At 50.3% G+C, this 27,481-nt stretch overlaps 1 protein-coding gene across 1 annotated transcript in view; it reads right to left on the minus strand.

Annotated features, from left to right (window-relative positions):
• The window catches only part of LOC147095705 (zinc-binding protein A33-like), a 125,393-nt gene extending 111,018 nt beyond the window's left edge, over positions 1-14,375 (minus strand). Inside the window, exon 1 of the mRNA XM_085973696.1 lies at positions 13,914-14,375. Coding sequence (XP_085829822.1) covers positions 13,914-14,327 — 414 coding nt within the window. The 5' untranslated portion in view covers positions 14,328-14,375. The remainder of the gene's footprint in view (positions 1-13,913) is intronic.
• Between the last annotated feature and the right edge of the window lie 13,106 nt (positions 14,376-27,481).

Below are 27,481 nucleotides of genomic sequence, written 5' to 3' on the forward strand. Positions count from 1 at the left end.
CCCCATCCAACTCCCCACCCTTTCACACACACTGTACCCCATCCAACTCCCCACCCTTTCACACACACTGTACCCCATCCAACTCCCCACCCTTTCACACACACTGAACCCCATCCAACTCCCCACCCTTTCACACACACTGTACCCCATCCAACTCCTCACCCTTTCACACACACTGTACCCCATCCAACTCCCCACCCTTTCACACACACTGAACCACATCCAACTCCCCACCCTTTCACACACACTGTAACCCATCCAACTCCCCACCCTTTCACACACACTGTACCCCATCCAACTCCCCACCCTTTCACACACCCTGTACCCCATCCAACTCCCCACCCTCACACACACAGTACCCCATCCAACTCCCCACCCTCACACACACTGAACCCCATCTAACTCCCCACCCTCACACACACACTGTACCCCATCCAACTCCCCACCCTTTCACACACACTGAACCCCATCTAACTCCCCACCCTTTCACACACACTGTACCCCATCCAACTCCCCACCCTTTCTCACACTGAACCCCATCCAACTCCCCACCCTTTCACACACACTGTACCCCATCCAACTCCCCACCCTTTCTCACACTGAACCCCATCCAACTCCCCACCCTTTCACACACACTGAACCCCATCCAACTCCCCACCCTTTCACACACACTGAACCCCATCCAACTCCCCACCCTTTCTCACACTGAACCCCATCCAACTCCCCACCCTTTCACACACACTGTACCCCATCCAACTCCCCACCCTTTCACACACACTGAACCCCATCCAACTCCCCACCCTTTCACACACACTGAACCCCATCCAACTCCCCACCCTTTCACACACACTGTACCCCATCCAACTCCCCACCCTCACACACACTGAACCCCATCTAACTCCCCACCCTCACACACACACTGTACCCCATCCAACTCCCCACCCTTTCACACACACTGTACCCCATCCATCTCCCCACCCTTTCACACACACTGAACCCCATCCAACTCCCCACCCTTTCACACACACTGTACCCCATCCAACTCCCCACCCTCACACACACTGAACCCCATCTAACTCCCCACCCTCACACACACACTGTACCCCATCTAACTCCCCACCCTTTCACACACACTGAACCCCATCCAACTCCCCACCATTTCACACACACTGTACCCCATCCAACTCCCCACCCTTTCACACACACTGTACCCCATCCAACTCCCCACCCTCACACACACTGTACCCCATCCAACTCCCCACCCTTTCACACACACTGTAACCCATCCAACTCCCTACCCTTTCACACACACTGTACCCCATCCAACTCCCCACCCTCACACACACTGTACCCCATCCAACTCCTCACCCTTTCACACACACTGTACCCCATCTAACTCCCCACCCTCACACACACTGAACCCCATCTAACTCCCCACCCTCACACACACTGTACCCCATCCAACTCCCCACCCTTTCACACACACTGTAACCCATCCAACTCCCTACCCTTTCACACACACTGTACCCCATCCAACTCCCCACCCTCACACACACTGTACCCCATCCAACTCCCCACCCTTTCACACACACTGTAACCCATCCAACTCCCTACCCTTTCACACACACTGTACCCCATCCAACTCCCCACCCTCACACACACTGTACCCCATCCAACTCCTCACCCTTTCACACACACTGTACCCCACCTAACTCCCCACCCTCACACACACTGAACCCCATCTAACTCCCCACCCTCACACACACTGAACCCCATCCAACTCCCCACCCTCACACACACTGTACCCCATCCAACTCCTCACCCTTTCACACACACTGTACCCCATCCAACTCCCCACCCTCACACACACTGTACCCCATCTAACTCCCCACCCTCACACACACTGAACCCCATCCAACTCCCCACCCTTTCACACACACTGTACCCCATCCAACACCTCACCCTTTCACACACTGTACCCCATCTAACTCCCCACCCTCACACACACTGAACCCCATCCAACTCCCCACCCTCACACACACTGTACCCCATCCAACTCCCCACCCTTTCACACACACTGTACCCCATCTAACTCCCCACCCTTTCACACACTGTACCCCATCCAACTCCCCACCCTTTCACACACTGTACCCCATCCAACTCCTCACCCTTTCACACACTGTACCCCATCTAACTCCCCACCCTTTCACACACTGTACCCCATCCAACTCCCCACCCTTTCACACACTGTACCCCATCCAACTCCCCACCCTTTCACACACTGTACCCCATCCAACTCCCCACCCTCACACACACTGTACCCCATCCAACTCCTCACCCTTTCACACACTGTACCCCATCCAACTCCCCACCCTTTCACACACACTGTACCCCATCCAACTCCTCACCCTTTCACACACACTGTACCCCATCCAACTCCCCACCCTTTCACACACACTGTACCCCGTCCAACTCCCCACCCTCACACACACTGTACCCCATCCAACTCCCCACCCTTTCACACACACTGTACCCCATCCAACTCCCCACCCTTTCACACACACTGTACCCCATCCAACTCCCCACCCTTTCACACACACTGTACCCCATCCAACTCCCCACCCTTTCACACACTGCACCCCATCCAACTCCCCACCCTTTCACACACACTGTACCCCATCCAACTCCCCACCCTCACACACACTGTACCCCATCCAACTCCCCACCCTCACACACACTGTACCCCATCCAACTCCCCACCCTCACACACACTGTACCCCATCCAACTCCCCACCCTTTCACACACACTGTACCCCATCCAACTCCTCACCCTTTCACACACACTGTACCCCATCCAACTCCACACCCTTTCACACACACTGTACCCCATCCAACTCCCCACCCTTTCACACACACTGTACCCCATCCAACTCCCCACCCTTTCACACACACTGTACCCCATCCAACTCCCCACCCTTTCACACACACTGAACACCATCCAACTCCCCACCCTTTCACACACACTGAACCCCATCCAACTCCCCACCCTCACACACACTGTACCCCATCCAACTCCCCACCCTCACACACACTGTACCCCATCCAACTCCCCACCCTTTCTCACACTGAACCCCATACAACTCCCCACCCTCACACACACTGTACCCCATCCAACTCCCCACCCGTTCACACACACTGTACCCCATCCAACTCCCCACCCTCACACACACTGTACCCCATCCAACTCCCCACCCTCACACACACTGTACCCCATCCAACTCCCCACCCGTTCACACACACTGTACCCCATCCAACTCCCCACCCTCACACACACTGTACCCCATCCAACTCCCCACCCTTTCACACACACTGTACCCCATCCAACTCCACACCCGTTCACACACACTGTACCCCATCCAACTCCCCACCCTTTCACACACTGTACCCCATCCAACTCCCCACCCTCACACACACTGTACCCCATCCAACTCCCCACCCTTTCACACACACTGAACCCCATCCAACGCCCCACCCTTTCACACACACTGTACCCCATCCAACTCCCCCCCTCACATACACTGTACCCCATCCAACTCCCCCCCTCACACACATTGTACCCCATCCAACTCTCCACCCATTCACACACACTGTACCCCATCCAACTCCCCCCCTCACACACACTTTACCCCATCCAACTCCCCACCCTCACACACACTGTACCCCATCCAACTCCCCACCCTCACACACTGTACCCCATCCAACTCACCACCCGTTCACACACACTGTACCCCATCCAACTCCCCACCCTTTCACACACACTGTACCCCATCTAACTCCCCACCCTTTCACACACACTGTACCCCATCCAACTCCCCACCCTCACACACTGTACCCCATCCAACTCACCACCCGTTCACACACACTGTACCCCATCCAACTCCCCACCTTTTCACACACTGTACCCCATCCAACTCCCCACCCTCTCACACACACTGTACCCCATCTAACTCCCCACCCTTTCACACACACTGTACCCCATCCAACTCCCCACCCTTTCACACACACTGTACCCCATCCAACTCCCCACCCTCTCACACACACTGTACCCCATCCAACTCCCCACCCTCACACACACTGTACCCCATCCAACTCCCCACCCTCACACACACTGTACCCCATCCAACTCCCCACCCTCACACACACTGTACCCCATCCAACTCCCCACCCTCACACACACTGTACCCCATCCAACTCCCCACCCTCACATACACTGTACCCCATCCAACTCCCCACCCTTTCACACACACTGTACTCCATCCAACTCCCCACCCTCACACACACTGTACCCCATCCAACTCCCCACCCTCACACACACTGTACCCATCCAACTCCCCACCCTCTCACACACTGTACCCCATCCAACTCCCCACCCTCACACACACTGTACCCCATCCAACTCCCCACCCTTTCACACACACTGTACCCCATCCAACTCCCCACCCTTTCACACACTGTACCCCATCCAACTCCCCACCCTCACACACACTGTACCCCATCCAACTCCCCACCCTTTCACACACACTGTACCCCATCCAACTCCCCACCCTTTCACACACACTGTACCCCATCCAACTCCCCACCCTTTCACACACACTGTACCCCATCCAACTCCCCACCCTTTCACACACACTGTACCCCATCCAACTCCCCACCCTCACACACACTGTACCCCATCCAACTCCCCACCCTCACACACACTGTACCCCATCCAACTCCCCACCCTCACACACACTGTACCCCATCCAACTCCCCACCCTCACACACACTGTACCTCATCCAACTCCCCACCCTTTCACACACACTGTACCCCATCCAACTCCCCACCCTCTCACACACACTGTACCCCATCCAACTCCCCACCCTCACACACACTGTACCCCATCCAACTCCCCACCCTTTCACACACACTGTACCCCATCCAACTCCCCACCCTCACACACACTGTACCCCATCCAACTCCCCACCCTTTCACACACACTGTACCCCATCCAACTCCCCACCCTTTCACACACACTGTACCCCATCCAACTCCCCACCCTCACACACACTGTACCCCATCCAACTCCCCACCCTTTCACACAGACACTGTACCCCATCCAACTCCCCACCCTTTCACACACACTGTACCCCATCCAACTCCCCACCCTCACACACACTGTACCCCATCCAACTCCCCACCCTCACACACACTGTACCCCATCCAACTCCCCACCCTTTCACACACACTGTACCCCATCCAACTCCCCACCCTCACACACACTGTACCCCATCCAACTCCCCACCCTTTCACACACACTGTACCCCACCCAACTCCCCAACCTTTCACACACACTGTACCCCATCCAACTCCCCACCCTTTCACACACACTGTACCCCATCCAACTCCCCACCCTCACACACACTGTACCCCATCCAACTCCCCACCCTCACACACACTGTACCCCATCCAACTCCCCACCCTCACACACACTGTACCCCATCCCACTCCCCACCCTTTCACACACACTGAACCCCATCCAACTCCCCACCCTTTCACACACACTGTACCCCATCTAACTCCCCACCCTCACACACACTGTACCCCATCCCACTCCCCACCCTTTCACACACTGTACCCCATCTAACTCCCCACCCTTTCACACACTGAACCCCATCCAACTCCCCACCCTTTCACACACACTGAACCCCATCCAACTCCCCACCCTCACACACACTGTACCCCATCCAACTCCCCACCCTCACACACACTGTACCCCATCCCACTCCCCACCCTTTCACACACACTGTACCCCATCCAACTCCCCACCCTCACACACACTGTACCCCATCCAACTCCCCACCCTTTCACACAGACACTGTACCCCATCCAACTCCCCACCCTTTCACACACACTGTATCCCATCCAACTCCCCACCCTCACACACACTGTATCCCATCCAACTCCCCACCCTCACACACACTGTACCCCATCCAACTCCCCACCCTCACACACACTGTACCCCATCCAACTCCCCACCCTCACACACACTGTACCCCATCCAACTCCCCACCCTCACACACACTGTACCCCATCCAACTCCCCACCCTTTCACACACACTGAACCCCATCCAACTCCCCACCCTTTCACACACACTGTACCCCATCCAACTCCCCACCCTCACACAGACACTGTACCCCATCCAACTCCCCACCCTTTCACACACACTGTACCCCATCCAACTCCCCACCCTCACACACACTGTACCCCATCCAACTCCCCACCCTCACACACACTGTACCCCATCCCACTCCCCACCCTTTCACACACACTGAACCCCATCCAACTCCCCACCCTTTCACACACACTGTACCCCATCCAACTCCCCACCCTCACACACACTGTACCCCATCTAACTCCCCACCCTCACACACACTGTATCCCATCCAACTCCCCACCCTCACACACACTGTACCCCATCCAACTCCCCACCCTCACACACACTGTACCCCATCCCACTCCCCACCCTTTCACACACACTGAACCCCATCCAACTCCCCACCCTTTCACACACACTGTACCCCATCCAACTCCCCACCCTTTCACACACACTGTATCCCATCCAACTCCCCACCCTCACACACATTGCACCCCATCCAACTCCCCACCCTTTCACACACACTGTATCCCATCCAACTCCTCACCCTTTCACACACACTGTACCCCATCCAACTCCCCACCCTTTCACACACACTGTACCCCATCCAACTCCCCACCCTCACACACACTGTACCCCATCCAACTCCCCACCCGTTCACACACACTGTACCCCATCCAACTCCCCACCCTCACACACACTGTACCCCATCCAACTCCCTACTCTTTCACACACACTGTACCCCATCCAACTCCCCACCCTCATACACACTGTACCCCATCCAACTCCCCACCCGTTCACACACACTGTACCCCATCCAACTCCCCACCCTCACACACACTGTACCCCATCCAAATCGCCACCCTTTCACACACACTGTACCTCATCCAACTCCCCACCCTTTCACACACACTGTACCCCATCCAACTCCCCACCCTTTCACACACACTGTACCCCATCCAACTCCCCACCCTTTCACACACACTGTACCCCATCCAACTCCCCACCCTTTCACACACACTGTACCCCATCCAACTCCCCACCCTCACACACACTGAACCCCATCCAACTCCCCACCCTTTCACACACACTGTACCCCATCCAACTCCCCACCCTCACACACACTGTACCCCATCCAACTCCCCACCTTTCACACACACTGTACCCCATCCAACTCCTCACCCTCACACACACTGTACCCCATCCAACTCCCCACCCTGTCACACACACTGTACCTCATCCAACTCCCCACCCTTTCACACACACTGTACCCCATCCAACTCCCCACCCTCACACACACTGTACCCCATCCAACTCCTCACCCTTTCACACACACTGTACCCCATCCAACTCCCCACCCTCTCACACACTGTACCCCATCCAACTCCCCACCCTTTCACACACACTGTACCCCATCCAACTCCTCACCCTTTCACACACACTGTACCCCATCCAACTCCCCACCCTTTCACACACACTGTACCCCATCCAACTCCCCACCCTTTCACACACACTGAACCCCATCCAACTCCCCACCCTTTCACACACACTGTACCCCATCCAACTCCCCACCCTCACACACACTGTACCCCATCCAACTCCCCACCCTCACACACACTGTACCCCATCTAACTCCCCACCCTTTCACACACACTGTACCCCATCCAACTCCCCACCCTTTCACACACTGTACCCCATCCAACTCCCCACCCTTTCACACACACTGTACCCCATCCAACTCCCCACCCTTTCACACACTGTACCCCATCCAACTCCCCACCCTTTCACACACACTGTACCCCATCTAACTCCCCACCCTTTTACACACACTGTACCCCATCCCACTCCCCACCCTCACACACACTGTACCCCATCCAACTCCCCACCCTTTCACACACACTGTACCCCATCCAACTCCCCACCCTTTCACACACACTGGACCCCATCCAACTCCCCACCCTTTCACACACACTGTACCCCATCCAACTCCCCACCCTCACACACACTGTACCCCATCCAACTCCCCACCATTTCTCACACACACTGTACCCCATCCCACTCCCCACCCTTTCACACACACTGTACCCCATCCAACTCCCCACCCTTTCACACACACTGTACCCCATCCAACTCCCCACCCTTTCACACACTGAACCCCATCCAACTCCCCACCCTTTCACACAAACACTGTATCCCATCTAAATCCCCACCGTTTCACACACACTGTACCCCATCCAACTCCCCACCCTTTCACACACTGAACCCCATCCAACTCCCCACCCTTTCACACACACTGTACCCCATCTAACTCCCCACCCTTTCACACACACTGTACCCCATCCAACTCCCCACCCTTTCACACACACTGTACCCCATCTAACTCCCCACCCTTTCACACACACTGTACCCCATCCAACTCCCCACCCTTTCACACACACTGTACCCCATCCAACTCCCCACCCTTTCACACACTGAACCCCATCCAACTCCCCACCCTTTCACACACACTGTACCCCATCCAACTCCCCACCCTTTCACACAGACTCTGAACCCCATCCAACTCCCCACCCTTTCACACAGACTCTGAACCCCATCCAACTCCGCACCCTTTCACACAGACACTGAACCCCATCCAACTCCCCACCCTTTCACACAGACTCTGAACCCCATCCAACTCCTCACCCTTTCACACACACTGTACCCCATCCAACTCCCCACCCTTTCACACACACTGTACCCCATCCAACTCCCCACCCTTTCACACACACTGTACCCCATCTAACTCCTCACCCTTTCACACAGACACTGTACCCCATCCAACTCCTCACCCTTTCACACACTGTACCCCATCTAACTCCCCACCCTTTCACATACACACTGTATCCCATCTAACTCCCCACCCTTTCAAACAGACACTGTACCTCATCCAACTCCCTCTGCTTTCACACAGCCTGTACCCCAGCCAACACCCAACCCTTTCACAAACAGTCTAGCCCATCCAACTCCGCAATCATTCACCCACACACTGAACAGAAACAACTCCCCACCCTTTCACACACACTGTACTCAATCCAACTCCCCACCCTTTTACACACACACTGTACACCATCCAACTCCCCACACTTTCACACACACACTGAAACCCACCGAACACACCACCCTTTCACACACACTGTACCCCATCCAACTCCCCGTTTCACACACACACTGTACCCCATCCAACTCTCCCTTTCAAAGAGACACTGCACCCATCCAAACAAATCTGCACACTTTCACAAATATGGTACTCCATTCTAATCCCAACCCTTTCACACACACTGTACCCCATCCAACTCCCCACCCTCACACACACTGTACCCCATCCAACTCCCCATCCTTTCACACACACTGTACCCCATCCAACTCCCCACCCTTTCACACACACTGTACCCCATCCAACTCCCCACCCTCACACAGACACTGTACCCCATCCAACTCCCTATCCTTTCACACAGACACTGTACCCCATCCAACTCCCTATCCTTTCACACAGACACTGTACCCCATCCAACTCCCTATCCTTTCACACAGACAATGTACCACATTCAAATTCACACCCTTTCACAGTCACTATACCCCATCCAACTCCCACCCTTTCACACAAACACTGTACCCCATTCAACTTCCCACCCTTTCACACACACACAATGTACCCGATCAAACTCCCCACCCTTTCACAGAGACAGTGCACCCCATCCACTCACTGCATGACACAGCATTTGGCGGCTGCAAATAACAGTGACAGTGGGGGTGGATTTTCAATGTACCACCCGGGCATGAGACTAGCGTTACAGATTTTCATTTCCAATTGATCTGAATGGAATTAACAGCAGCTTGTTTCTATAAAGGAGTCAAACTTTATTATCAGTTTTACATCCAAGTGGCAAGTTGAAAATCTACTGCAGAGACAGGCAGGTCAAAACAACAACATCTTGCTTTTATATAGCGCCTTTTACCTAGTAAAACATTCCAAGATGCTTCACAGGAGCGATTAACAAACAAAATTTCACACCGTGCCACAAAAGGAGATATTAGGAAAGGTGACCAAAAGATTGGTGAAAAAGGTAGGTTTTCAGGAGCGTCTTAAAGGAGGAGAAAGAGGTAGCGAGGCCATAGAGAATTAGGGATGGAATTCCGGAGCTTAGGGCCTCGGCAGCTGAAGGTACGGCCACCAATGGTGGAGAAAAGGAAATCGGGGATGCACTTAAGGCCAGAATTGGGGGAACGTAGAGATCACAGAGGTTTGTAGGGCTGGAGGAGATTAGAGCGATAGGGAGGGGTGAGGCCATGGAGGGATTTGAACACAAGGATAAGAATTTTAAATATGAGCTGTTGTTGGACCGGTCACTGTAATCAAGGGACTGAGTATCTCCCAGCTTCCTGTCAGTGCAGGGTAATAGGCTGTGCTCCAGCTATAATGAACAACACCTAGCTTAAAGCTACATTACACTACAGGAGTAGTAGAAATACAGCCTGTAATGAAGAAAACTTACTTAAAGTTACATTACTGTAGTTACTGTAAAGCTACAACTTTAGATCACTGCTACACAACAATAAAACACGCCTACCGTGCCATTGCTCAGCCGGGCTTTGGCAAGTCAGACCACGTCTCCGTGCTCCTACTCCCTGTTTACAAACAGAAGTTAAAGAGCACACACACAACAGTGAAAACGGTGCGAAGCTGGACAGCGGACACAGAACTACAACTGCAGAGCGGGCTGGAAATAATGGACTAGAGTGTTTTCAAGAACCCAGACCTGGATGTGTATGCAGGCCACATCACTGGATACATCAACAGACTGGTGGATGAATGCATTCCGACCAAGACTGTCCATTCATTTCCCAACCGCAAACCATGGATGAGCTCAGACATCCGCAACAATCTAAGAGAACGGTGTACCGCTTTCAAATCAGGGGACACCGAACTCTACAAGAAGGCCAAGTATGACCACAGAAAGGCCATCAAAACAGCAAAAAGAGACTATAAGAACTACTGGAGTCCCAGTACGGCAGGGGCTCCGACGCCAGACACATGTGGCAGGGACCAAGGGCCATCACCAACTACAAGGGGAGCTCAGCGGGAGTCACCAACACTGATCCCTCCCTACCAGACGAGCTGAACACTTTTTATGCTCGCTTTGAGAGGGAGAACACTGAGCCGACCATCAAAACCCCCAGCCATCCAGAGGATTACACATTACAGCTGACTGAATCCGAGGTCCGGAGAACCTTCAGGAGGGTGAAAGCACAGAAAGCAGCCGGCCCAGACGGGGTTCCACCCCGTGTCTTCAAGACCTGTGCAGACCAGCTGGCTCCTGTGTTCACGGACATTTTTAACATCTCACTGCAGCAGTCTGTTGTACCAGTGTGCTTCAAGGAGACAACCATTGTGCCGTTACCTAAGAAGACCAAGGTAACAGGCCTCAACGACTATCGTCCCGTGGCTCTAATACCTATAGCCATGAAGTGCCTGGAAAAGCTGGTCATGACACACATAAACAGCATCATCCCCGACTCCTTGGACCCGTTCCAGTTCGCATACAGGGCGAACAGGTCTGTGGACGATGCCATCTCTCTAACACTACACACTGCCCTGGAACACCTAGACAGGAGAGACACTTACGTCAGACTGTTGTTCATTGACTACAGCTCTGCATTTAATACTATTGTTCCCTCCAAGCTGGTCCTGAAACTGAGGGACCTAGGCCTGGGCACCCCCATCTGCAATTGGATTCTGGATTTTTTGACTGGCAGGCCTCAAGTGGTGAAAATAGGGAACAACACCTCATCCACTCTGGTCCTCAACACCGGAGCGCCACAGTCCTTGACTGTACTCTCTGTTTACACATGACTGTACAGCCATACACAGCAACAACCGGATCATCAAGTTTGCTGACGACACCACAGTAATTGCCCTGATAAGCAACGACGACGAGACGGAGTACAGAGATGAGATAGTCCAGTTGATGAGATGGTGCAATGACAACAACCTTGCCCTGAACGTTGGCAAGACTAAGGAGCTCATTGTGGACTTCAGAAGCCACCGAGGGAACCACCGCCCCATCAGCATAGACGGGACACCAGTGGAAGTCGTCAGTTGCTTACGATTCCTGGGACTGCAGATCTCCGATGACCTGGCCTGGACCCACAATACTGAGGCCATGCTGAAGAAGGCACACCAGCACCTCTACCCTCTACGGTGCCTGAGGAAATGCAGCATAAGCACACAGTGGCCTGTGAACTTTTACCGTGGCACCATAGAGAATGTCCTGACGGGTGGTGTCAATGTGTGGTATGGTAAAACCACTGCACAGAACAAGAAAGCCATCCAGAGGGTTGTGAGGACGGCAGAAAAGATCATCGGGTGCGCACTCCTGTCCATCGAGGAGATCTTTCAGACCAGGTGTCGGAACAAGGCCTGCTCCATCATCCAGGACCCCAATCACCCTGGGCACAAACTGTTCTCCCTCCTACGGTCCGGACGTCGGTACCGCAGCATCCGAACCAGGACCAGCAGGTTCAAGAACAGTTTCAACCCACAGGCAGTGTGCCTACTGAACTGCTAACCGCACTGCCCCACATATCATAGTCACATTCTCCCTTCCACCCTGGAACTGTATATCACATGAACCGTGAGCGCACAAGAACATTCTTGATCACTGGACTGTGTGCACATAGGACTCTTGTACCTCAACCTTAATTTATAACTTATATAACTTAACTCATTTGTACTTTGCACACTGCATTTTAACTTATACTTATTTATATATATATATTATACTTATACTACCATATACTTATCATATTACATTACTATTACTTCCACTGGTAATAGAGGCTTTTTGCACTAATTATCATATTCTGCAACTTGGACTGTCATTGCTATACTTATTTGCTTATTTGCTTATTGTTTTTATATTTATACTTGTTTTTACTTTTGCTTTTTATATTTATACTTATATTGTGGGAGTGAGTGGGGAGTAAGCATTCCATTGTACCAGTTACATATGGCAATAAAATAATCTTGAATCTTGAATTACGCTACAGCTAGGGTTGCCAACCATCCAGGATTGTGCCGGAGTCGCCAGGAGTTGAAGATTAATCTCCAAGACACTGCTGCGGAGAACCCAGGAGACAAATCACATGGGCATTAAAAAAAAGTGTATCTTTTTTCATTTTCTTTTAACACTTTTGTTTATTAGTTGTATAAATATTGATGATGGGGGAAAAAAGGGAGTTTGACTGACAGTCAAGATTCATCCAATCAGATAATGAAGAGTCTGTTCACTTTCCAATTGGTTGGGAAGGCAGTGCTCGTGAGGATTGACATGTCGGGTGACCAATGGCGGGAGGCTGGGGGGCGAGGCGGTTAGAGGCGAGAGATCATGTGATGAATCCTCCAGGAATATGTCCAGCCAGAGTTGGCAACACTAACTAGCTAGTGTAAGAACAATTTGTAATGAAGGAGTTTACTTAAAGCATTACACGACAGCAGTTTTGTAAAGACCGCCAGCAACACACTATTAACAAGCCTGATCTCAGATTCTTTACTGTCAAATGTCAGCGTTGAGCTGAATGTGAGCAAACAGGAAGACTAACCAAAAGTTGTCTATTAACTTCAAACAGCATTACTTACAGCCCAATAAGCAGAGTGGGCAATTGAAACATTGTCCCCTTACCTTGTACTTTTGAACTGCCGTCTGTACCGGTAGGAACCTGTGGGCTGAATGTGCGGGGAGATTTACACAACTCGCACAGATCAGAATCTCATCCTCCTCACAGAACAGCACCAGCTTCTCACCGTGTTCCTCACAGTGCGACCAGTTCTTCTGCAGCTTCAGGTTCAGCTCCAGCTGCCGCGCTTTCTCGGAGAGATTGGACAACACCCTGTTACTGGTGTAGCTTCTCCGGGGGAGAACCACCCGACATTCTGGGCAGGATACAGCCTGCCCCTGGTTTTCCCAACACTTCTGGATACAGGATTTACAGAAGTTGTGATCACAGTCCAGTCGCACCGGCTCCACAAACAGAGACAGGCAGATGGAACAGGTTAAATCCTCAGCCAAGTTTAAGATCTGTTTACTGACGGCCATCTCAGTTGCTGCTCCTTATTCTGTCGCTCACTTTACTTTCAGTTTCATTTCTCCCAGTTTATTGAGAAACTCACTTCACAATCTTGCCTCTTAAAGGTGTAGTGTCCGCGCATCAATGACACACGGACTGCAGGAGAACAATAATAACAGGTATTTACTGAACAGAGGGTATGCTGAAACTGAAAGTACAGATGCCTGCTATGGCTTTATATAGAGGTGTGGTCACTGCCGGTACTACAGTATAAAATCAGTTCTCCCTTAAAGGTACATACACAACAATTCCTCCCCTTTTAGATAAACAGTACATAACATTCATTTAACAATTAAATAATAACTAATTACAATTACAATTTTCTCTGTACTATATACATCAACTGAAATAATCATTTATAAGTTCAGTCTTTGAGGAGGCTTCCTGATCCTGACTGGATAGCGTCTTCTCGAGTATCCTGTTCTTGCGGCGGAGTCAATTCTGGCTCATTGTCATTGGTTGGTTCGTCAGCTTCCAATACCACTGATTCTGGGGTAGACGCAATCTGTACTTCGGGTTCATCACCAGGTGCACATGCTCGTGGTATGGGTTTGGCTTGTTCCTGTGACTCTAGAATCTGGTCAGCATGGAGTCTCACGATGCTCTCTCCAATGTCCACTGTGTACATTAGTGGTCCCTGCTGTGTGCATATCGTTCCTGGCTGCCATTTTTCTGTTCGGTAGTCGCGGGCCAAGACTGGTTGCCCTATCTTGAAGTTCCTGGTTGGCTTCTCATTGATGTGCTGGAATTGCTTATCCTCAACATCTCGTCTTATGCTTGGTTTGGGCAAATCCAGGTGACATCTCAGCCTTCGGTTGAAGAACATTATGGCTGGAGCTTGGTTGGTGACTGCATGTGTCGCATTCCGATAAGCAAACAAGAAATTATCCACCTTGTGTTGTAGTGGTATGTCGTCGTTATACATCGCCTTTATTGCCTTTTTAAAGGTCTGAACAAACCTCTCAGCCAATCCATTTGTGGCTGGATGATATGGGGCAGATGTGTAATGTTTTACCACATTATTCCTCAGAAACCTCCGGAAATCCTCGGACACAAACTGTGGTCCATTGTCAGAGCAAATCTGTTCTGGCAAGCCATTCCTGGCGAAGATGGTCCGTAGGACTGCAATAGTTTTCTCCGTGGTGGTGGAGGACATTTTCGTGACCTCTGGCCATTTTGAATGGGCATCCACGGCGATTAAAAACATTGAGTCCATAAATGGACCAGCAAAATCAATGTGTACCCATTGCCATGGAGATGAGGGCCAGTCCCATTGCTGTAGCGGGGCCTGTGGTGGAGCGTTTTGGACCTGCTGGCATCCTGTGCATCTCTTGGTCATATCCTCGATTTCTTTATCGATTCCCGGCCACCACACAAACGCCCTGGCTAGGCTCTTCATTTTTACCCCTCCCAGATGACCCTCATGAAGCTCACTGAGCACTCTATCTCTCAACTTGGGTGGAATTACCACTCGGGATGCACACATCAAGGTCCCCCGGCACACTGACAGCTGTTCTCTCCTTGGCGAGAATGCTGGCAACAGTGAGTCGCCATGTGCTGGCCATCCCTTCACCGTCAAATCATAGACCCGAGAGAGTGTTGGGTCATTTTGGGTTTCCTTCTCTATACTTGAGTTTGTAACAGGTAGACATTCGACTATGGTCGAATGGGATATCTCAACAGGGTCCACTGCAGGTGCTTCCTCCACCATAGGCAACGGTAGGCACGACAGCCCATCAGCATTTCCATGCTGTTTCGTACCCTTGTACTCTAAGTCGTGTTGATGTGCCCCTAGAAAAAGGGACCATCTTTGCAGCCGTTGTGCCATCATCACCGGAATGCCCTTCTTTGGGTTAAAAATGGAGACCAGAGGCTGATGATCAGTCAGTAGGGTGAATTTCTGCCCGTGCAGATAGTGATTGAACTTCTTCACCCCCCACCCCAGGCTGAGGGCCTCCCTGTCAATCTGGGTGTAGTTACGCTCGGCTGAGGTTAACGAGCACGACGCAAAGGCTATTGGCCTCTCTGAACCATCAAGGAATTTGTGTGACAGCACCGCTCCAATGCCATAGGGAGACGAATCACATGCCAACCGAATCGGTAGTGTTGGATTGTAGTGGGCCAATACTTCTTTTGAAGTGATTAGGCATTTACATTTCTGAAAGGCACGCTTACACTCATCACTCCATTTCCATGTTACTCCAGTTTGCAGCAGGGCATTCAGTGGGTGCAGAATTGTAGATAAATTCGGCAAGAACTTATGGTAGTAGTTCACCAACCCAAGGAACGACCTCAGTTGCGACACATTTTCCGGTGCTGGAGCCTTGACTACTGCCTCAATCTCGTCTGGGGACTTATGCAACCCCTTCTCATCAATCATGTGGCCACAATACGAGATTTGTCTCCTGAAGAACTCGCATTTGGGGCGGTTGGCTCGTAGCCCATATTCTTGTAATCTAGTGAGCACCTGCTCCAGCTTGGCAAGGTGTTCACTGTCATTTTCGCCCATAACCAGGATGTCCTCCAAATAACACTGGGTCCCTGGGATCCCTTGCAGGGCTTGTTCCATCGCCCTCTGCCAAATAGCCGGGGCTGATGCTACCCGAATACCAGTCGGTTGTACTGGTAAAGACCTTTGTGAGTGTTTATCGTGACGTATTTCCTAGCTGCTTCTTCCACCTCCATTTGTAGATACACTTGGGCCAGATCAATCTTCGTAAAGCGTTTCCCTCCAGATAGTGAGGCGAAAATATCTTCTATCCGTGGAAGTGGATATTGTACTGTGTGCAGGACTGGGTTCACAGTTACCTTAAAGTCCCCACAGATGCGAACCTTCTTCGGCTCCCCAGCCGTGCTGCTCAATGATTTCTTCATTACAGGGATGATGGGTGTGGCCCACTCGCTCCAGTCCACCTTGGACAGCACACACGAATGCTCCAGACTCTCCAGCTCTGCTTCAACGGCTGGGCGGATCACGTACGGTACCGGTCTGGCCTTAAAACATTTTGGGTTTGCGTTATCTTCGATTTTTATCGTTGCCGTTACTCCTTTTAGAGTCCCAAGTCCTTGTTGGAACACCTCTTTTGCATCAGTTAGAATTTTTGACAGTCGTCCAAATGTGATGTCGTCATCCTTTTTGTCAGCCACAGTTAGCGCCTGAATGGAATGCCAATCCAATTGTATTTTTCGGATCCATTCACGTCCCAATAATGGTGGCCCTCCATCTTGTAGTGTATATAGATACAGTTTCTGTGTTTCCTTGCCGTTGTATTTAACTGGCACCCTTATTTTTCCTCTGGGGTAGACTTTTTGCCCCGTGTATGTCTTCAATACAATGGACGTGTCCTTCAAGGGTATGTGTGAGAATAGCCGCTCATAGTCTCATCGATTCATGACAGTTAGGGCTGATCCTGTGTCCAATTCCATCTTTACTTGGCTTCTTATCATGAGGGTGACCCAAATGGTTCGGTGATCCTCCTTTGCTATCACGTTGTGTAACTTTAGACAACTTAGTCTCCTGCTCCTGGAGTCATTATCACTCTCCTGATCTTCTGAACTACTGTCTGTCATTTTTCTTACTTTCTTGTACTTTTCCTTAGTAGTTCTTTTAGTGTTGGTTTTCTTTCCCGACCTGCAGACTCTTGCTATGTGTCCCACTTTCCCACATTGCCTGCATACTTTGTCCTTAAACCAGCAGTCCTTCTGATCATGGGTTGTTCTGCCACAGCAATAGCACTTTTCTGCTCCATATGCCATTTCGTTAGTGCTGTATTCTTGTGGTTTCTGTTGTATTTCCGCAGCTCCCCGTGCTGCTGCTTCGTAGGATACTGCCACGCTGAAAGCCTGTTCTAGCGTTAGGTCCTTTTCCGAAAGTAGTCGTTTCTGGGTTCCTTCACTCTGGAGCCCGCAGACAAACTTATCCCTTAAGGTATTTGACAGTCCTGCTCCGAACTGGCAGTGCTTCGATAACTTGCGTAGTTCTGTAAGATAGTCAGCATTGCTCTCATCTTTGTGCTGGTTTCTTTTATGGAACGTGAATCTTTCTGCTATCAGCAGCGGTGTAGGGTTTAGGTGTTCCTATAAGATATTAACAATCTCCTCAATACTTTTCTCCATTGGTTTAGCTGGGGTAATTAAATTCCGCAATAGGCCGTACGCTCTCGCGCCCATCAAATTTAATAATACCAATGCCTTCTTTCCATTGGCCACCTCATTTGCCTTGCAGTGCATTTCAATTCTTTCCACATACGTGGTCCAGTCTTCTATTTCGTTGTCGAAAGCAGTGATACTGCCACTCTTCGGCATCTTGGGTGGTTTAAAATGGCGCCTCCCGTGCTTTTCCTTCTTCCCCAATGGATTAAAATGGCACCTCCCGCGCTTTTCCTTCTTCCCCAATGGAACAAAATGGCACCTCCTGCTCTTTTCCTTCTTCCCCTTGCTGCCAAAATGCTCCTAGTGTTTTACAGGGTAATGGCGGCGCCCCGCAGCTTCGGCGCGTCTCTCTTTTCCATCCCCTCATTTTATTTTCTCTACGCTGCCCGGTTCTTGAGCACCGACCGCGCCCTGTGCGCTACACCCTCTCTCTCTCTCTTTTCCTCCCGACGACGCTGCACGGCCCCTTTGCAGAGCCGCTCAATCGAGCTCGAGCCCGCTGCAGTCCGGAAGGTCAGCGCACTACCTGCTACCAGCACGGTTTGCTGAAACACCTTGACTGGGGAGCCAAGCCCAGCTCTACACAGCCTCCCCTGCGATTCTCCGATTCTCCAAACTCCGATGGATCACTGGGCAGTTGCCAACGGTCGATGCCCATTGCTCTGACTTCGACCTCCAAGAAGCTTCTTTTCAGGGAAAGATCCCCGTGAGGTGATGCAGTACTGCAGGTGAGTTCGAACCTGCTCGCCGCCAGTGTAGTGTCCGCGCATCAATGACACACGGACTGCAGGAGAACAATAATAACAGGTATTTACTGAACAGAGGGTATGCTGAAACTGAAAGTACAGAAGCCTGCTGTGGCTTTATATACAGGTGTGGTCACTGCCGGTACTACAGTATAAAATCAGTTCTCTCTTAAAGGTACATACAAAATAAAAGAGACACTGTCAGCAGGCAAACTTGTCTGGCAAATCTTTATTTAGTTGAATGTCAAACATATAAAACACAAAGGCACCAAAATTCTTGGGCCTGGTGTAGTGTATGTTCCTTTATGGGGAGAACTACTTTTTACAGCTCCTGTATACTGTAGTGCCGGCAGTGACCACACCTGTATATAAACCCTGAGTAGGGATCTGTACTGTTAGTTTTAGAGTAACCCTCATCCAGTAAACACCTGTTGATTGTTCCTCTGCAGTCTCTGCCTACTTATTGAAGGACACCATACATCAAGATTCACGGATTTAACATTGGCGACGAGTCGATTCGAACCTACCTGCAACTCTGCAGAAGAAGGCTGATTCCAGGGGCACGGGCGTCGACCATCCGGCGGAGACTCCAGCGAGACGGGCTGGCAGCAGGTACGGCGCAGACCCTTCCCGGATGGCGACGGCTGCAGCTGACCGACGGCACAGGGGAAGGCCGAGCAGCGTCGACGGGGTAAGAGAGAGGGTAAAGCGCACAGGGCAAAGCCGGGGTTGAAGACCGAGCGGTGTCGATGGAAAAAAAAAGAGAGAGGGTAGAGCGCATGGGGCGCAGCCAGGCTTCAGGACCGAGCGGCGTCAACGAGAGAGGCGTGCAGGAAAACGCGCAGAGCGCGGCCAGTGTTCAAGGACTGAGCAGCATCCGCGGGGGAAGAAAGGAAAGCGCGGGAGACGCCATTTGAGCCGCAGCGGAGAAGAAGGGAGAGCGCAGGAGATGCCATTTTTGAGCCGCAGCAGAGAAGAAGGGAGAGCGCGGGAGACGCCATTTTTGAGCTGCAGTGGAGAAGAAGGGAGAGCGCGGGAGACGCCATTTTGAGCCACAGTGGAGAAGAAGGGAGAGCACGGGAAGAAAGGAAAGCGCGGGAGACGCCATTTTGAGCCAGCGCAGAAGAAGGGAGAGCGCGGGAGACGCCATTTTTAGCCAGTCTAACCACACCCAGGGATGCCGAAGAGTGGCAGTGTCACAGCGTTCGACAATGAAGTCGAAGATTGGGCGACATATGTAGAACGCATAGAAGTGTACTGCAAGGCGAATGAAGTGCCAGATGCCAGGAAAGCACTGGTATTGTTGAATTCCATGGGTGCAAAAACGTATGGCTGACTGCGAAACCTAGTAACCCCAGAGAAGCCAGTGGAAAAGGATTTTGAAAGCATAGTGGCAATCCTACAGGACCACTTAAACCCCACACCGCTGCTGATAGCAGAAAGATTTAAGTTTCACAAAAGGAACCAGCATAAAGATGAAAGTAATGCTGAGTATTTAACGGAACTGCGCAAGCTATCGAAACACTGCCAGTTTGGAACGGGACTAGCAGATACTTTAAGCGACAAGTTTGTGTGTGGGCTTCAAAGTGAAGGAACCCAGAAACGGCTTCTATCAGAAAAGGATCTTACGCTGGACAAGGCTTTCAGCATGGCAGTATCACATGAAGCAGCCACACGGGGCGCTGCAGAGATACAACGGAGATCGCAAGAATATGGCACAAATGAAATGTCATATGGAGCAGTGAAGTGTTATCGCTGCGGCAGAACAACACACGACCATAAGGATTGTTGGTTCAAGTACCAAGTGTGCAGACAGTGTGGAAAAGTAGGACACGTAGCAGGAGTGTGCAGGTCGGGAAAGAAAACCAGCAGCAAGAAATCTCCACAGGAGTACAAAAAGGTACATAAGGTGACGGAGAGTAGTTCAGACGAACAGAAAAGTGATACAGACTCCGGAAGCAAGGAGCTGGGTTGTCTGAAACTACATAATGTAATCAAAATGGAGGATCACCAAACTATCTGGGTCACGCTCAAGATAGATGGAGTCCAAGTGAAAATGGAATTGGACACAGGATCAGCCCTAACAGTCATAAACCGAAGGGACTACAAGCGGCTATTCTCACATATACACTTGAGAGGTACAGAGATTGTCTTGAAGACGTACACGGGGCAAAAAGTCTACCCCAAAGGAAAAATAAGGGTGAACGTTATATATAATGGCAAGGAAACACCAAAAATGGACCTATATGCATTGCCAGATGGAGGACCACCACTACTAGGACGTGAATGGATCCGGAAGATACAGCTAGATTGGCATTCCATACAAGCACTGACTGTAGATGCCAAAAAGGATGATGACGTCACACCTGGACGACTGTCAAAAATGCTAACTGATGCACAAGAAGTGTTCCAGGAGGGACTCAGAACACTAAAAGGCATAACAGCGATGATGAAAATAGAGGAAAATGCAAGCCCAAAGTTTTCTAAGGCCAGACCGATGCCTTATGCGATCCGCCCAGCAGTCGAAGCAGAGCTGGAAGGTTTGGAACTTTCTGGAGTACTGTCCAAAGTGGACTGGAGCGAGTGGGCTACACCCATCGTTCCTGTAATGAAGAGATCATTGAGTAATACGCCTGGGGAACCAAAGAAGGTTCGCATCTGTGGGGACTTTAAGGTGACAGTGAACCCAGTCCTTCACACGGTACAATATCTGCTTCCGCGGATTGAAGATATTTTCGCCTCGCCATCTGGAGGAAAACGCTTCACTAAGATTGATCTGGCCCAGGCGTACCTGCAAATGGAGGTAGAAGAAGCCTCGAAACAGTACCTCACGATCAACACTCATAAAGATCTCTACCAATACAACCGGCTGGTGTTCGGGGTAGCATCAGCTCCAGCTATTTGGCAAAGGGCAATGGATCAAGTCCTGCAAGGGATTCCAGGGACCCAGTGTTATTTGGACGAGATCCTGGTCACGGGTGTAAATGACAGTGATCACCTCGCCAACCTGGAGCAGGTGCTCACTAGATTGAAGGAATATGGGCTCCGAGCTAATCGCCACAAATGCGAGTTTTTCTAGAAGCAGATCTCGTATTGTGGCCACGTTATTGATGAAGAGGGGTTACATAAGTCCCCTGAAAAGATTGAGGCAGTAGTCAAGGCTCCAGCACTGGAAAATGTGTCACAACTGAGGTTGTTCTTCGGGCTGGTGAACTACTTCCATAAGTTCTTGCCGAATTTGTCTACAGTACTACACCCACTGAACACCCTACTGCAAACGGGGGTACCATGGAAGTGGAATGATGAATGTGAACGAGCTTTCCAGAAGTGCAAAGAATTGATCACATCAAAAGAGGTCTTGGCTCATTTCTACCCAGCACTACCAATTCGGTTGGCGTGTGATGCATCACCCTATGGTATTGGAGCGGTGCTGTCGCATAAATTCCCGGACGGCTTGGAGAGGCCAGTAGCCTTTGCATCTCGGTCACTAACCTCAGCCAAGCGTAACTACGCCCAGATTGACAGGGAGGCCCTCAGCCTAGAGTGGGGAGTGAAAAAGTTCAACCACTATCTGCACGGGCAGAAGTTCACCTTGCTGACTGACTACCAAACACTTGTCTCCATCTTTAATCCGAAGCAGGGCGTTCCGGTGATGACTGCGCAACGGCTACAAAGATGGTCCCTTTTTCTAGGGGCGAACCAATATGAAATAGCATATAAGGGCACGAAACAGCATGGAAACGTTGATGGGCTATCACGCCTGCCACTGCCTACTGCGGAGGAAGCACCAGCAGTGGACCCTGTCGAAATATTTTATTCGACTATAATTGAACGCTTGCCAGTAAATAATGCGGATATAGAGAAGGAGACCCGAAATGACCCGACGCTGTCTCGGGTATATGACTTGATGGTGAAGGGATGGCCAACCCATGGCGACTCACTGTTGCCAGCATTCTCATCCAGAAGAGAACAGCTGGCAGTATGCCAGGGGACCTTGATGTGTGGATCCCGAGTGGTAATTCCACCCAAGTTAAGGGAGAGAGTGCTCAATGAGCTTCACGAAGGCCATCTGGGAGGGGTGAAAATGAAAAGCCTTGCTAGGGCTTATGTGTGGTGGCCGGGGATTGATCAGCAAATTGAGGACCTGACAAAGAGCTGCTCAGGATGCCAGAAGGACCGAAATGCACCACCACATGCCCCTCTACACCCATGGGAGTGGGCCTCCTCTCCATGGCAACGGGTGCATATTGATTTTGCTGGTCCATTCATGGACTCAATGTTTTTAATAGCCATGGATGCGCACTCGAAATGGCCTGAGGTGATCAAAATGTCCTACACCATTACGGAGAAAACGATTGCAGTCCTACGGACCATATTTGCCAGGAACGGCTTGCCAGAGCAGATTTGCTCTGATAACGGACCACAGTTTGTGTCCGAAGAGTTTCGGGAATTAATGTAAAGGAATGGGATAAGGCATTACACATCCGCCCTGTATCATCCAGCCACAAATGGATTGGCTGAGAGGTTTGTAAAAACCTTTAAAAAGGCAGTAAGGGCCATGTGCGATGATGACATTCCACTGCAGCATAAGGTGGACAATTTCCTGTTAGCCTACAGAAATGCGACACATGCAATCACCAACCAGACCCCGGCCATGGTGTTCTTTAACCGAAGGTTGAGATCTCGTCTGGATTTGCTGAGACCAAATGTACGAAGAGATGTTGAGAATAAACAATTCCAGCACATCAATGAGAAGCCGACAAGGAGCTTCAAGGTAGGGCAACCAGTCTTGGCCCGCGACTACCGAACAGAGAAATGGTAACCAGGAACGATATGCACACGGCAGGGGCCACTAATGTACACGGTGGATGTTGGGGAGAACATTGTGAGATGCCATGTCGACCAGATCCTAGAGTTACAGGAACGAGTCAACCCCATGTCTCGCGTACCTGGTGGTGAACCCGACATACAGATAGCATCTACCCCAGAAACAGTAGCATCGGAAGCTGATGAGCCAACTGACGACAGGGGGCCAGAATCGCTTCCGCACCAAGAGCAAGACACTCAGGAAAGGCGCTATTCAGAAAGGATCAGGAAGCCGCCCCAAAGACTGAATTTATAAATGGACTATTTTCAGTTAATGTTGCATGTTAAAAGTGTTCATTGTTAAATGAATGTTATGGTACTGTTAATCTAAAAGGGGAGGCATTGTAGTGTATGTACCTTTAAGGGGAGAACTACTTTTTACAGCTCCTGTATACTGTAGTACCGGCAGTGACCACACCTGTATATAAACCCTGAGTAGGGATCTGTACTGTTAGTTTTAGAGTAACCCTCATCCAGTAAACTCCTGTTGCTTGTTCCTCTGCGGTCTCTGTCTATTTATTGAAGGACACCATACATCAAGATTCACGGATTTAACACTGGGGAGCATAGATTGAGGATGTAAGTCTGCGGGGAGGGTTGGAGTTTGGGCTGTGAGCCCTTCCATGGTGATGTCCCTCAAAGACTAGCGGAATGACATCTCCTCCTCTCCACTGCCAGAAATCTCACCAGTTCCACCTTTACTGCGGCCCGGAGAAAGTACACCTGCAGGAAGCGGGCGGACATCCTGGAGAGTTGTATGTTGGACATCCTGGAGTGTTATGGGTTAATAATCTTGGAGCAACAGGGTTTTCCAAGATAGACAGATAAAAGCCTGTCTTATTTTGTACTTTAAGTGACTGAGTGCTAACTATGAGAAATGCGTGTACAAGGAGCCATGAGTGATTAAAGTATAACTGTTATATCTTCTAGCACTCGGAGTGCATTGTAAAGACGACTTTGGACTCGGTAGTTTGTAATTATAAACTACTGTTTTATTTGGGTTGTAATGGCTCCTTGCCGCGTGGTGCGGGGTGATATTTCAAAGTGCCTGTGCGGCGCCTGCGCACTACTTTCCCAGCATCGTAGTGCTGCTACGCTTGATACAAGTGTTAGTACACTTGTACAATGTAGTCCCAACATAACTATGTAACATCCCTCTTTCCCAACAAAACTAATTACATCAATTTTCTATTTTACAATGTTTCCAGTTGAATAACATTAACTAAATACAGAACGTGAGCTTTCTTTGCTCAATGTATATACAGATATTTGTCCATGTTGTTTTACTGTTCTGTGCGAATTATAATTGTCTTTATAATTATTCACGATACCGCTCAGGTGGTTGTATGTTACTCCTCCATCTTGTGGACTTGGCTGTAACTATTCCTTTCTGCGGTGTTTCAGTGTGTTCTTTTCTTGTCGCCGGTGCTGTCGTGTTTGGCTCTGGAGAGTGCATGTTTGCAGTTGTTGTATTTGAGGTGTTTGTTTCTGGCGTTATATTGTTTTCCGTGTCTGGTACCGTAACTGCTGTTAATGTTGTCCGCTGTTTGACAGCTTCAGGTGAGGGTCTGATATGGATCCTGTTTCGCCTGTATTGGTTTCCAGGTTCTGTCTCTACCAAGTAAGATCTTGGAGTGTCAGCTTTTCCAATAACCTTGGCTGGACTCCCTGTTCTCAACAACGGATCTTGTATATGCACTGATTGCCCATTTATTAGCTCCGGTAGTGGTTTTGCGTTCTTGTTATAGTGTGTGCTCCCCGTAGCTTGTGTTTCCATCAGCTTCTGCCGAACATCCTCTTGGTCCTGGGGAGGATATATCTTTGCTGGTAGAGTTGTTTTGTATTTTCTACCATTTAGTAGTTCTGCTGGTGATTTCGAGTCTGCTCTCAAAGGTGTCGATCTGATTGCCAAAAGGGCGAGGTCTTGGTCTCCTCCCGTCTCCTTGCTTTTAATGAGAGCTCTTTTGACTGTTTGGATCTGTCTTTCAATAAATCCGTGTCCCCTTGGGTAATGTGGGGATGAGGTAATTATTTTAAATCCGTATTTTCCAGCCAGTGCTCTGAATTCGCTGGAGGTGAATTGTGTCCCATTGTCACAGGTGACCTTCTCTGGGATGCCCTGTTCTGCGAATAAGTTTTTCGCAATTTTTGTGATTGTTGTGGCTCTCATGTCGTTTATCCTTCTAACAAAAGGAAATTTTGAGTAGCAGTCTGCTACTATGATGTACCACTCCTGGTTGTACAGGAACAGATCTGTTCCGACCGTGTGCCATGGTCTCGGGGGTACTTCCATTTGAATCATCTCCTCCTTCTGCTGTGTGTTTAAGTATTTCTGGCATATGCAGCATGTGGAGACCATTTGTTCTATGCTTTTGTACATGCCTATCCAGTACACAGCTGATCTGGCTCTTAGTTTGCATTTCTCCATCCCCATATGGCCTTGGTGTATTAAGCGGAGAAGTTCCGTTTGCATCGTTTTTGGTATTATGATTCTTGAGCCAGCAAGGAGAACACCGTCCTCCACCGAGATGTCGTCTCTGATTGTCCAGTACTGTCGGATTTGGTTTTGGACCTGCTGGATCTTCTCCGGCCACCCCTGTATTACCTGTTGCCTGAGTAGTAGCAACTCCTCTTCTTTACCAGTCTCCTCTTGAATTTGGCTAAGCTTTGTGGGAGTAACATTTACGAGGTGGTGTATTTTTACTGTCAGGCCCTTCATCTCGTGTTTCTCGTGTGGTGACAATCGAGACAATGCATCTGCCAGTGCCATTTCTTTTCCTGGCCGGTATTTTAATTCGAAGTCGTAACTTTAGAATCTTAACAGTAACCTTTGCAGTCTTGCTGGGGCCTTGCTTAAATTTTTCTTGTAAATTTGTTCGAGTGGACGATGGTCACTCTCTTCCTCGAATTTTCTTCCGTATAAGTAGGTGTGGAACTTTTCGCATCCGTATACTACTGCCAATAGCTCTCTTTCGATGTTTGCGTATCTTGTCTCTGCTGATGTCAATGCCTTCGATGCGAAAGCTATTGGTTTTCCCTCCTGCATGAGGGCTGCCCCTAGCTCCCTGGTAGAGGCATCTAGCTGTAGGGTGACAGGTTTTTTTCTATCGTAATAAGACAGGCTGGTTTCTTAACATAATAATTCCTTTAGGTGTTTGAAGTTCCTCTCATGGGATTCTGACAATTGGTATTCGGTGTCTTCTTTTAGTAATTCTCTTAGGTTCGCTGTGTAGTCTGACATGTTCGGGATGAAAGAGCTCATATACTGGACCAAACCGAGGTAGCTTCTCAGCTCCTTCTTGTCTTTTGGAGGTTTCATCTCTGCTATCGCCTCGACCTTTTTGGGATTAGGCTTGACA

The sequence above is a fragment of the Somniosus microcephalus genome, unplaced genomic scaffold (assembly GCF_052327205.1).
Source record: "Somniosus microcephalus isolate GS21.2 unplaced genomic scaffold, FLI_Smic_1.0 unresolved_chr1, whole genome shotgun sequence".
Lineage (NCBI taxonomy): Eukaryota > Metazoa > Chordata > Chondrichthyes > Squaliformes > Somniosidae > Somniosus > Somniosus microcephalus.